Below are 13402 nucleotides of genomic sequence, written 5' to 3'. Positions count from 1 at the left end.
TTTACATTCTACACATTGTTTTAGGTGTATTTGACCAAAAGTTTGACTGAAAATTCACATGCAAGCTTTTTTTTCAAGGCTGTGGTATTTGCCCGCAAACAATACCTTTCAGCTAGCTAAAACAGAATATTATGCTATCAGCGAGCAACATGGCTAATGCCTTTCACACAGCTTTGTCTCAACTCCAAAGAGCCACAGAAGTAAAAGCTCATAATAATAATTGAAACAATCTTTGAAAGAATGACTTACCAAGGATGGCAAACAACTCAAATATGTAGAGCAAAATGTTCTGAAACGGCTTCACTTCAGCTTCGATTGGAGCCGTGCTGGGGGCGGAGTCTGTGAATTTACTCTGTTGGTGTCATAGCCCCTGTAGGAGTTCAGAGTTAAGAGGTCAAGAGTTAATGTTTCCATTTTAACACCTCCAGATTTGACAGAGAAACACTCATTTTTAACACTCGATTTTAACTACTATCATTTTACACCTCAGAGTTACATTAAAAGAATGTGACTCTGCTTAGAGTAAAATTAACTCTACTTTTGCAAGAAGACCATTAACACCAAAACATTTAACACTTTTGAATTTGCTGTGTAGGACTCATCAGGCTGCAAAGTGTGACCTGAGGAAAGCATGTGCCACCTGTATGGGACTACATCTACAGATCCTATGTGATGTAAATAAGAGATCTAAAACTGACACTCATCCTGTAGTGAGGACGCTATACTTTGATAGACCTAGTGATTGTCCTAGTGTCCTTTTAAAGGTCGTGAAAGTGCTCCTGCGAAATGGCAAAAGAACCCTTGAAACATATGCAGTACTTGACGATGGCTCCCAGCGTACCATTCTTCTGACATCAGCTGCACAGCATCTCAACCTAACTGGGGAAGCAGAGAGATTATCACTTAGAACGGTCCGTCAAGAAGTTGAAACTATTCATGGTTCTTCCGTAAGTTTCAAAATCTCACCCATCGCACACCCAGAGAGAACCTACACAATTAATAATGCCTTCACTGCAAGTCACCTAGCACTTTCAGACCACACCTACCCTGTATCATCTCTCCAACGGCGATACAAGCATCTTCAAGGTATCCCATTACCCATTATTAATAAAGCAGCGCCACTCCTGCTCATAGGCTCAGATCATACTCACCTCATCACGCCTACTGCTCCATTGAGACAGGGACCATATGGGTCTCCTGCAGGAGTTAAAACCCAATTAGGATGGACACTTCAAGGTCCGATCACAGATTTTCAGCCCCAGAGCAGTACAGAGCATGTGCAGTGTTTGTTCACATCTCTCAGTTCATCTGCAGATGTACTGCGTTATCATGTTGAGAAGCTATGGCAACTAGACACTTTACCTGAATACAGTGAGAAATCTGTGATCCGATCAAAGCAAGATCAACTGGCACTGGAACTCCTTGAACAGGCCACAAAAAGGGTTGAGATCAATGGTGTTAATCGCTACGCCACTCTTCTTCGGATGGCAAACTTTCCTCCTTTGAATGTCCCTCCAACTGTAGTCATGTCTAGACTCCGCAACACTGAGGCTCGGTTAGCTAAAGATCCTGACAAAGCCATGTCTTACAAGGATCAGATTTTGAAATTGGAGCAAGCAGGCTATGTAGTCAAACTTAGCCCGGAGGAGATGCACAATAGCAAAGAAACCTGGTATATTCCTCATCATATGACAAGTCACAACAATAAAGATCGCATAGTCTTTGACTGCTCTTTCACATTTCAAGGTCAGTGTCTCAATAAGTACCTGTTGCCAGGACCAATCCTAGGCCCAACACTTCTTGGTGTTTTGTTGCGTTTTAGGCAACATTCAGTAGCAATAAGTGGCGACATCAAAGGCATGTTTCACCAAGTCCGTCTTCTGCCTCCTGATAAACCACTCCAATTCCTGTGGCGTGACATGAACAAAGCAGCTCCCCCTTCAGTGTATGAGTGGCAGGTACTCCCCTTTGGCACGACCTGCAGCCCTTGTTGTGCAATCTATGCACTGCAGAAACATGTGAAGGAATATCAATCTGACAAAGATGTGCAGTCTTCAGTAATGCAGTGTTTCTATGTTGATAACTGCTTGCAGAGTTTTCCATCAGCAGAGTTAGCTCGAACACTCCTAGACAAATTAAGAAACCATCTATCAGAAGGAGGCTTCGACCTTCGCCAGTGGGCCAGCAATAATCCTGTTGTGATTAGCCATCTACCATCTGAGGTAAGAACGGCAAGTAATGAACTTTGCCTGACTGAAGACAAGCCATCTGGCCCACATGAACGCACATTAGGATTATTGTGGAATTGTGAGACTGATTTGTTTGCCTATAAATACAGAACTCTAGCCTCACACCCCACCACAATGCGTCGTATCTATGCAGTACTTGCTCGTCTGTATGACCCATTAGGCTACTTACTCCCATTCACAACACGCGCCAAAACCTTGGTGCAAGAGCTATGGAGAAAAGAGAGAGATTGGGACGACCCTTCCCTTCCACACGACCTCTTAGAGGCATGGAAGTCCTGGGAAGAAGAACTTTGTTATCTCCCACAAATTGCCATCCCACGTTGCTATACTTCTAAGGAAATGGATGTTTCTACCACAGTTCGAGACATTCATATCTTCTGTGACGCTTCAGAGCGAGCATATGGTGCTGTCGCATATTTGAGATCAGATGATCTTGAAGGCCATGTAGAACTGAGTTTCTTGTTAGCTCGCTCACGTGTTGCTCCTAAACGGCATTTAACAATACCCAGACTGGAGCTATGCGCAGCCCTACTAGGCGCACGCCTCAGTGAGCTCATACAAACAGAACTCACCTTACCAGTCAGGACTACCACCCTTTGGTCTGACTCGACAACTGTACTTCACTGGCTTCAGTCAGATTCCTGCCGTTTCAAGGTATTCGTAGGAGCCAGAGTCTCAGAAATTCAAAACCTCACAAACAGTCAAGACTGGAGATACATCAATTCAGCCACAAATCCTGCTGATGATGTTACGAGAGGTAAATCCCTGAAAGAATTCCTTAGCCCAAACAGGTGGACTAAGGGTCCCTCGTTTCTGCATGAACCTCCAAATAACTGGCCCACAGTTACAGATCTCCATCCTGATGATGATCAGACTGAGTTAAAGAAATCCTACTTCTTTGGTATTGTCAGTATACCCTCCCATACATACACACCCAGCTTCAGAACGTATCAAGAGCTATTGGATTTCACGGCTCATTCACTCTCCAACCAAAAGGGTAACATTCCTTCTGCAGCTGATTATCAAACAGCAGAACAAGAAATCCTTCGTCAGGCACAACTGGACAGTTTCGGTGAAGACTTAGCCCGTTTACAGTCAGACAAACCCCTCTCATCCGACAGCCGTCTATTGTGTTTGTCACCAGTGTTGTGCAGGAATTCTGGACTTATCCATGTAGGAGGCCGATTACGGCAAAGCCCAGACTTGGAATTGAACGTCATTCACCCAATAGTACTTGATCCTGCTCATCCAGTGACCAAACTGATCATACAAAATTATGATGACAAACTGCATCATGCTGGTTCAGAAAGACTTTTTGCTGAACTACGTCGGAAATTCTGGATTCTCAGAGGAAGGGAAGCAGTACGCAGGCATCAGTATAGCTGCGCTGCATGTCAGAAATGGAGAGCACAGCCCATCATTCCAAAAATGTCAGACTTGCCTGCTGCTCGTCTTAGGTTATTCAAACCACCTTTCTACTCCACAGGAATAGACTGCTTTGGACCATACAAGGTCAAGACCGGCCGCAGATCGGAGAAAAGGTGGGGAATAATATTCAAATGTCTCACCACTCTGTGTATACATCTTGACCTCCTGAACAGCATGGATACAGACTCCTTCCTCATGGCCCTCCGATTCATTTCTTGACGAGGAACACCCCTGGAAATTCTATGTGATCAAGGAACTAACTTCAAAGGAGGAGATAAGGAACTACGGGCAGCCTTTAACAACCTTGCTCCGACTCTACAGCCGGTCCTGATGACTAAAAGAATCCATTTCAAATTCAATCCCCCGCATGCACCCCATTTCGGTGGAGCCTGGGAGAGGGAGATGCGTTCTGTGAAGAATGCTCTGAAGAGGACCATTGGGGCCCAAATGGTCACTGAAGAGGTCCTAAGAACAGTCCTAATTGAGATTGAAGGCATTCTTAACTCAAAACCCCTAGGCTATGTATCCTCAGACATTGCGGATATTGACCCCATAACCCCAAACCTTCTCATTATGGGCCGACATGATTTGTCACTTCCCTTAGTATCCTATTCTGATTCTGACCTCCTAGGTCGACGACGATGGCGACATACACAAATATTGGCAGATCACTTCTGGCGGCACTTCATAAAGGACTATCTACCATCCCTCCAAAGAAGACCCAAATGGCAGAAGGAGTACCCAGATCTCACATTGAACTCTGTTGTCATGATTATGGATTCACACCTTCCACGTGCCCTTTGGCCTGTAGGAAGAGTTACACGCTTGCTGAAAAGCCCAGATGACTGCATCAGAACTGTGGAGGTCCTGGTACAGGATAAAACCTATATCCGCCCTGTCTCCTGTCTGATCCCCCTGCCCCCGCTTCCTGACGAAGACTGATCCTGATCATATCAACATATTTCTCACTAGAAATATGGGGGCGGCTGTTGTAGAGACCCACCTTTTAGCACATCCCAGCACACCCACTCACTGCACCAGATGCACCTTGTTTAGTTCTCTCACCTTTGATTGGGTGTGGTGCTTGTCCTTGATTGCACTCACCTGTCACACATTATATGTCACACAGTATATAAGGACTGCATTCACTTTTGGCTCACTCTTTCCTCACTTCCACACGGGGCGGCAGCTGAGGTGAGGTTCTGTTTGGGTTTTTATTTTATGTATTGTTTAAGGTAATGAGTAACTTAAATCTGTTTTCTTTCAGCATTGGCAGTCCATGTGTGTCTTTGTTTCCTTCCTTCTTTGCCTTATTTATTTGAGAATAAAAGGAGAACCCTGAGAATAATTCTGAATTAGATGGCTGCTTTTTCTTATTCTAACCGGATGAGCCCATGATGCTGATTGCTTCAGCCCTGAACCTTCCTTCCTTCAGAACACACCTGCATGTCAATAGCCAGAGAGAAAGGAGAGATAAAATGATGAGGTAGAGGTCCTGCAACAGTCGACCTACAGGAGGTACCAAACTGGAGCAAATAACAGCTGCTAAATGCAGAAAGGAAAAAATGCCAAGCATTGCTTTGTCCATGAAATGTCAGAATTTGCTTCTTTTTTTGTACTTTGTGCCCATGCATTAGGTATTTTTCATCTTAAACATCATACATACAGCATGGTGACTGAAAGAACCACGAGTGTACACGCATACGTCCATGCACACAGACCTCAGCTCTCCATCTGATGTTCATGTGATTTATTGATCAATTTACTGACTGACTTATTGACCCACCAAGTGACCGATGATGAGTATCATCAATCTCAAAGAGGCTCTGCACTGTCCTCAAGCTTGTACTCCAACCAACTCCAACCAATCAAAATCTCACCACTCAGAGCTCGATGCACTTGTGAGTTGTTTGCGTGTGACTACCAGCTCCTGTCTGAGATTATCAGAATTTTATGTTGAAACTGTTACACACATGTTGCAGCCTCCCGTCTCCTGCTGAATGATGTGTCTCTCCTTTCTTAAATTATATTTTGCACAGGGTTGCCCTTGTTTTCCAGCCCGCTATATTAAAAAAAAAAAAAAAACAGCCATAAAGGGAGAAACTTGTTCTTTCTGGGAGAATTAATGAGCACTGCCTTGCAAGGTGGTAGAAGTCACTTTGGGGAGGCTGGGCTTTCACTTTACAGTCTATTACCTCGGATTTAGACTCAGAGGCTGCTTGTTGAGATCTGAGCTCCTAAACTGATTCATCAGCATGGAGGAAAACACACACACCGGCAGAATTACCAGCACAATCCCACTCTTTCGTTAGAATCGAGGATTATTACAGATTTGAAGTCACGAGTGAATCACATAAAGGACGTCTATTTCACGCACACACATTAATAATGACATATATAAACCACACGTTAAAAAGAATTTGATGACAGGGAGCAAAAGTCGCGGTGGGAGACGTGATGCCAAGTGACACTTGCTGTCTGCAGGATTTCTGCTGCGCGCTAAAAGCGAAGCGTCTCCTCCACAGGCAGCTTCCACAGCTGCAATTACATAACTTCACTCCGAAACTCAGCTCTCGGCAAAAGTGAGAGGGAATGAGCCAACGAGGTCCGCGAAGAAAGAAAAAAAAAATTGGTTAAAATATAAATCAAGCCAACAAGTAGCCGGTAGAGGAGATGCCGCGCGTTAATTCAACTTAAGACGCGTTTTTGCTTTTGCAACCTGCAGAAAAGCCGCCTTTTTTAAATGCCCGATTACAGAAAATAATCATTCGATGTTGATCTTACCTGCATGCTTTCCTGTGTTGTAACGGCGACAATGATAGCTGATTTTTGCAGAGTGTGTCCTCTCTGCGCGGATTCTCAACCTCCGACTGCCGCTGCTCTGGATGCAAAGGAATGCACGCGCGCACACACACACACACACACACACACACACACACAGAGAGAGAGAGAGAGCGAGAGAGATCCACGGAAGAGGCGGGGGGTGGGGTAAGGGGTGCAGCTGGAGGATGGAGGAAACAAGTGGACTTACAGCCTGATGATGTGAAGTCAACAGGCTGGCCGTGGGTTTAATTCCGCTGGGATGTTGATGTTGTCTGAAATAGCATACGCATAGGGTTGCCAACTCCCTGAAAAATAAATAAGGGACACCTCGTGGCCAGGGCCGGGCGACCCAGTTGTCTTCACCCTTCCCAGTGTGGTGAATTTTCTAGCTCTTTTTTTGTGTGTGAAATTATTTTTTTAACCATTTGACTTGAAGTTGATTTAAGTAGATGCATATTCTATTCTTTGTGATATGAACACATGTGAAACAAATGATCATTTAGCCATTTATTTTTAGCTCAAAATGACAACATTAACACAGTAAAACAGGTCTCTTTCTTAAACAGAAGCCTGTCATGCTTAACTTTTGAGAATATAAGTAAATCTTTCTTTAAAAGCACTCTGTCCTGCTTAACTTAAAATAATAGAAAACAATAGAAAGAAAAATATTCTTGTAACAGTGCACATTTAGTGCATTTAGTACAATTGGCTTCAGTTGAGGTATTATTTCAGCTTTTCTAATGCTAATCAGCTGCTCCTGTTTGTAAACCCGCTTGTTCCCATGATTACGCATCATAACTCATCATCATTATTCATCTATGTATTACTTTTATGTATTAGTCATCAATTTGTTGTAATCATCTATCCTTGCAGTTGTTTATTACACAAAATAAATTATATTATCACACTTCTGGCCACATAGCGCTGATATTCACTGCACATGCCCATATTAACGTTTTCCAGCCAGGTGTTTTCCTTTTCCCATTCTTCCCTTTCTCTGAGGGGAACAAACATTGCTGCTCTAATGCTGGGCTCACACTGTGCGATTTTTGGCCCATTTTGAGCCGATTTTTGAGTGATCGGACCGATTTTGGCCTTCATCGTGCGTCGTGTAGTATACGTGGGGTAACGAGAAGTGATTAACACCTCACGACCAGCTCCCGATCATCAATCGCTCGTGAGGGTGTCACCACAGGCGCTCACACTGCTCACGCGCAAACGTAAACGTTGGTGAAAAAGACGGCGCAGCACGGCTGTGCAGCGTGTGATCTGGACACAAGCGATGGAGACACAACTTGTAGAACTTTGGAAAGCTCATCCGAGCCTTTTCGATGTGGCATCACAAAATTATCACGACCACAACAACCGTGAAAATAGTTGGATTTACACTGCTGCTCAATCACAGCTGCCTGATCATGTTTTTCATTAGCAATTTAGCAAAGTTGATGGTAGTGGTGTGTCTGTGTGAGTGAAAGACAGAGAGAGCGAGCGACAGATTTTCTGTTATAACCTTCATGTTATGGAGGCACAGTGTGAGCACTCAGGTCTAGGGTTGCCAACCGTCCCTTAAAATACGGAATCGTCCCGTATTTCGAAACAAAAGTACACGTCCCGTATTGAGCTAATAAGGGACGCACTTTGTCCCGTAATACAGTGAGAATCAAAAGTAGTCTATAAATGTTTATGGAATTAACACTTTGTTTGAAAACATAATTCCCAGCCCCTCTCCTGCTTTGTGACCAATGAGCTGACAGCACACTTATGACAATTCGAGTATGACAATTCAGATTACCGCTCATCTCATTGGTCGAGGAAAGGTCGCTTGCGGAGAAAATACCGGAAGACAACAGATGACCACAACAAGAAGCATGGCCAACAGGGGAACAAACGCCGACTCTGCGGTGCAAGTCTCGGATGACAGTACACCTAAAGCTGGGCAAACACTGTGCGATTTTTTTCAGTCACGTTATTCAGCTCCTGCTCAAACTGCACGATTGACTCGCAGGGGTTAGAAGTTCGTATGTCACGATGTACTCTCACACTATACCGCCCGATGCTCTGATGCGACCTGAGTGCTCACACTGTGCCTCCATAACATGAAGGTTATAACAGAAAATCTGTCGCTCTCTCTCTCTGTCTTTCACTCACACAGACACACCACCACCATCAACTTTGCTAAATTGCTAATGAAAAACATTGATCAGGCAGCTGTGATTGAGCAGCAGTGTAAATCCAACTATTTTCACGGTTGTTGTGGTCGTGATAATTTTGTGATGCCACATCGAAAAGGCTCGGATGAGCTTTCCAAAGTTCTACAAGTTGTGCCTCCATCGCTTGTGTCCAGATCACACGCTGCACAGCCGTGCTGCTCCATCTTTTTCACCAACGTTTACGTTTGCGCGTGAGCAGTGTGAGCGCCTGTGGTGACACCCTCACGAGCGATTGATGATCGGGAGCTGGTCGTGAGGTGTTAATCACTTCTCGTTACCCCACGTATACTACACGACGCACGATGAAGGCCAAAATCGGTCCGATCACTCAAAAATCGGCTCAAAATGGGCCAAAAATCGCACAGTGTGAGCCCAGCATTAGAGCAGCAATGTTTGTTCCCCTCAGAGAAAGGGAAGAATGGGAAAAGGAAAACACCTGGCTGGAAAACGTTAATATGGGCATGTGCAGTGAATATCAGCGCTATGTGGCCAGAAGTGTGATAATATAATTTATTTTGTGTAATAAACAACTGCAAGGATAGATGATTACAACAAATTGATGACTAATACATAAAAGTAATACATAGATGAATAATGATGATGAGTTATGATGCGTAATCATGGGAACAAGCGGGTTTACAAACAGGAGCAGCTGATTAGCATTAGAAAAGCTGAAATAATACCTCAACTGAAGCCAATTGTACTAAATGCACTAAATGTGCACTGTTACAAGAATATTTTTCTTTCTATTGTTTTCTATTATTTTAAGTTAAGCAGGACAGAGTGCTTTTAAAGAAAGATTTACTTATATTCTCAAAAGTTAAGCATGACAGGCTTCTGTTTAAGAAAGAGACCTGTTTTACTGTGTTAATGTTGTCATTTTGAGCTAAAAATAAATGGCTAAATGATCATTTGTTTCACATGTGTTCATATCACAAAGAATAGAATATGCATCTACTTAAATCAACTTCAAGTCAAATGGTTAAAAAAATAATTTCACACACAAAAAAAGAGCTAGAAAATTCACCACACTGGGAAGGGTGAAGACAACTGGGTCGCCCGGCCCTGGCCACGAGGTGTCCCTTATTTATTTTTCAGGGAGTTGGCAACCCTACTCAGGTCGCATCAGAGCATCGGGCGGTATAGTGTGAGAGTACATCGTGACCTACCAACTTCTAACCCCTGCGAGTCAATCGTGCAGTTTGAGCAGGAGCTGAATAACGTGACTGAAAAAAATCGCACAGTGTTTGCCCAGCTTTAGGTGTACTGTCATCCGAGACTTGCACCGCAGAGTCGGCGTTTGTTCCCCTGTTGGCCATGCTTCTTGTTGTGGTCATCTGTTGTCTTCCGGTATTTTCTCCGCAAGCGACCTTTCCTCGACCAATGAGATGAGCGGTAATCTGAATTGTCATACTCGAATTGTCATAAGTGTGCTGTCAGCTCATTGGTCACAAAGCAGGAGAGGGGCTGGGAATTATGTTTTCAAACAAAGTGTTAATTCCATAAACATTTATAGACTACTTTTGATTCTCACTGTATTACGGGACAAAGTGCGTCCCTTATTAGCTCAATACGGGACGTGTACTTTTGTTTCGAAATACGGGACGATTCCGTATTTTAAGGGACGGTTGGCAACCCTACATACGCAGAATATTTAAGACACATTCTGTGATGTACTTTTGTTCATGCTTTTTCCTTTCGAGCTGATAGTATCGCTGCTGCAATACTGATTTTACGCTCTAACTAATGGTTTCTTTACATGTTCATGTTTTTTTTAGAAGACTTTAATTAACTTTTTTTGGTTGCCAGGTCCCTCCAGAGGACTGAATATTACACTTCAGTCAGTGTGCTACAATATGTTATACTCAGTTCAGTCTAGTTTAATTATATAGCACCAAATCACATCTGCATTGTCTCAATGCACTTTTACTACAATAATACAGAGAGAACCCTTAAAATCAGCCTCTTTGAGCAAACACTTGGCGACAGTGAGGGCATCTACCGCAATGTACAGTGCTGCTTTCAGCAGATAAATAATGGGTTAATAAAAATGTTTGAGAGGCCAGGGAAAGCCTAATAAATTAGCAGCTAAAACAATATTTATAGCTGCAGTGCTTATTATTGTAAGAGCACTTAATTGAGAATTTATTGGAATTGTATCTGCAGATTCTTAAGCAAATGGTATGCTGATTTGCCAGTTCTTCTCAACAAAATCATCATAAAAGAGCAGTTTTGTCAATTAAAACAAATTATTAACTAACCATTTTTAGCTGAGTGCCTTATGAAGAATTGGTGCCAAGTTCTCTCTTGCTCTCTAATAACATAATGGATTATACTGAGAGTCACAACAGCGCATGAATACAGCAAAAGGACACATCAGTTTCTGTCGTTTCATTCGTCTCTTTTCTGTCTTATCATCATCGCTGCAGCCAGTTTATGCGTACCAAGTTAAGAGAAGGGTGTGTGTGTGTGTGTGTATGTGTGTGTGTGTGTGAGTGAGAATTACGTGATTGTCATGAGAGTTATTGGTACAGAAATGCAATTAAAGCCCTGGTGGAGAATCAGTGTGTGCTCAGTGAGGAACTGAATCAATTCTGGCGACCTTGGTTCTCTGAAGCTGCCCGAAGCAGAGAGAGAGCGCTTGAGAGAGCCAGAAAGATGGAGACTGTAACGAGATGCTAAATAGCAATCAAGCCAGGTCAAGCATCCTCAGACATCACGCTGATTGCATAATGAACAGCCAAGAAATGTAAATAGCCCGAAGGATGAATGAGGAAAGGCCATCTGTGTAATAAAAGTGCCACCAAAGCTAAAGACACGATTCCACGTGCTGGCAGAGGCTCACGGCAGCACGAGAAACCTTCCTGTGCAAACACACATTCACAATGAGTTTAGTTCTCATTTTGCTCACTGTATATTTAAGAGGTATTGAATTGAGGCTTGCACAAATGTTATAGCTGGTGTACAAAAGCTTTAGTTCACTCGCTCAGTTATTTCTTAGAAATCTTTTCCCTCAAAAACAGAAACACATACTCGTGACCACTTTACTGGGTACACCTGATCAACTGCTCTTTAATGCAAACATCTTATCAGCCAATCATGTGGCAGCAAATTAATACACCTCTCTCTAAGGTTTACAGAGAATGATTTGAAAATATCCAGTGAGCCGCAGTTCTCTCAGTAAAAGTGCTGCAGTGATGCCAGAGGTCAGAGGAGAATGAATGGCTTTGAGCTGATAGGAAACCAGCTCAAAAGTATGCAGAAGATCATCTCTTTTGCATACTGTGGTCTTTTAATACCACCCGAGAGTTGTTTAAATGGCACAGCCTGCCTGAGGATTGTTGCTGACCATGTCCATCCGTTTACAACAACAGAGCAACCATCTTTAGATGGCTGCTTCCAGCAGGATGGCGCACTATGTTACAGCTTAGATCATCATGTCCTCCACAGCCATCAGATTGCATTCCAGTAGAGCACCTTTGTGATGTGGTCAAACAGGAGATTTGCATCAGTGCAGTGCAGCCAATAACGCAGCAACTGTGTGACGGTAAAATGTCAATATGGACCAAAATCTCTGAGAAATGTTTCCAGCACCTTGTTGAATCTATGCCATGAAGAATTAAGGCAGATCTGAAGGTAAACAAGAGCCCAACATGGTACAAGAAAGATGACTACTGAAACGTCTGGCGAGTGTTGAATTTTATAAACTAGAGCCAGTCAAAATGTGGGCCATTTGGTCAATATGTGGGCCAGTGGGATGAGGGATAAAAATGATGTGCAGTCCCACATAAACTGGGACACTTGGACACTTACCTGATGATGGCAGACTCATTGAACTTTCAAACTTTTCTCAAGTGTCTACGACACTTACAGACCAAGATTGCTCATTTCATCGAGTGCTGTGCAGCTGTTACTGCCTCAAGTTTGGGGATTTTGTTTTTCAGGTGAAAAGAACAAACAGGCTATGGTTTGACATTTTATATCAATAAACATTAAAGGAAAATACTTTGGCAGACACTCTCTTGAACACAGCAAGGGAAGCAGTGTAGCCTCCAATTAAAGTAACACAAGCCTGAATCTGCATCATTTTTGGAGTGATGTGAGCCCCGGGTGTTATCTCAGCATGGAAAACTAAACTGGCATGGACATAATTTAATGGTAAATCCATGCCTCGGTTATTTCTATTAAAATCCTTGTGTAAAGTATCCTGCATCCCATCACATAGAGTTTAACTTAACAGGAGGATTAAACAGCCCAGAAGGTTTGAACAAACTGCCTTTAATGTTGGGAGCGTCTCTGATAAACAACTGATATGACCAGATAAAGCAGACAAAAACGACCTTGCCTCGAGCGCAGCTCAGAAGCTCTCAGTCATATCAAAAGATCGTTTTTCAGCAGGTGAAACATTTTCCATTTTGTCAACTTTAAATCAGATTTACCCAAAAAATGCACACAGAGGAGGGGTTTCTGGCACAACTTTACCTACACCAAGGTGCATGGAGAAGAAAGTGTGAAGAGGTTAAAGCAAGACTGTCGAATTTATTTTACATCGTGGGCCACATACAGCCCAAAGTTAAAGAAGTTTAACTTTACATTTAATCTCTGTGATATCTTAAAGTGGTATTTCAAAAGTATATCATTTTTTGTTCATGACAAAAAAAATAGTAATGGTAAAAGGACTCAAAGCATTTT

General features: G+C 43.0%; 1 protein-coding gene across 1 annotated transcript in view; it reads right to left on the bottom strand.

The window, feature by feature from the left end:
* Positions 1-6763, bottom strand: part of LOC146621492 (calsenilin-like) — a 70632-nt gene extending 63869 nt beyond the window's left edge. The window contains exons 1-2 of the mRNA XM_085368501.1: positions 6709-6763; positions 6462-6558 (exon numbers count right to left, since the gene is read on the bottom strand). Coding sequence (XP_085224627.1) covers positions 6462-6467 — 6 coding nt within the window. The 5' untranslated portion in view covers positions 6468-6558; positions 6709-6763. The remainder of the gene's footprint in view (positions 1-6461; positions 6559-6708) is intronic.
* Between the last annotated feature and the right edge of the window lie 6639 nt (positions 6764-13402).

Source organism: Diplotaxodon limnothrissa, linkage group LG12 (genome assembly GCF_057381915.1).
Source record: "Diplotaxodon limnothrissa isolate DT_005_m linkage group LG12, D_limnothrissa_male_GT1.1, whole genome shotgun sequence".
Classification (NCBI taxonomy): domain Eukaryota; kingdom Metazoa; phylum Chordata; class Actinopteri; order Cichliformes; family Cichlidae; genus Diplotaxodon; species Diplotaxodon limnothrissa.
The sequence above is the reverse complement of the archived record's forward strand: the minus strand, read 5'-3'. Positions and strand labels throughout refer to the sequence as shown.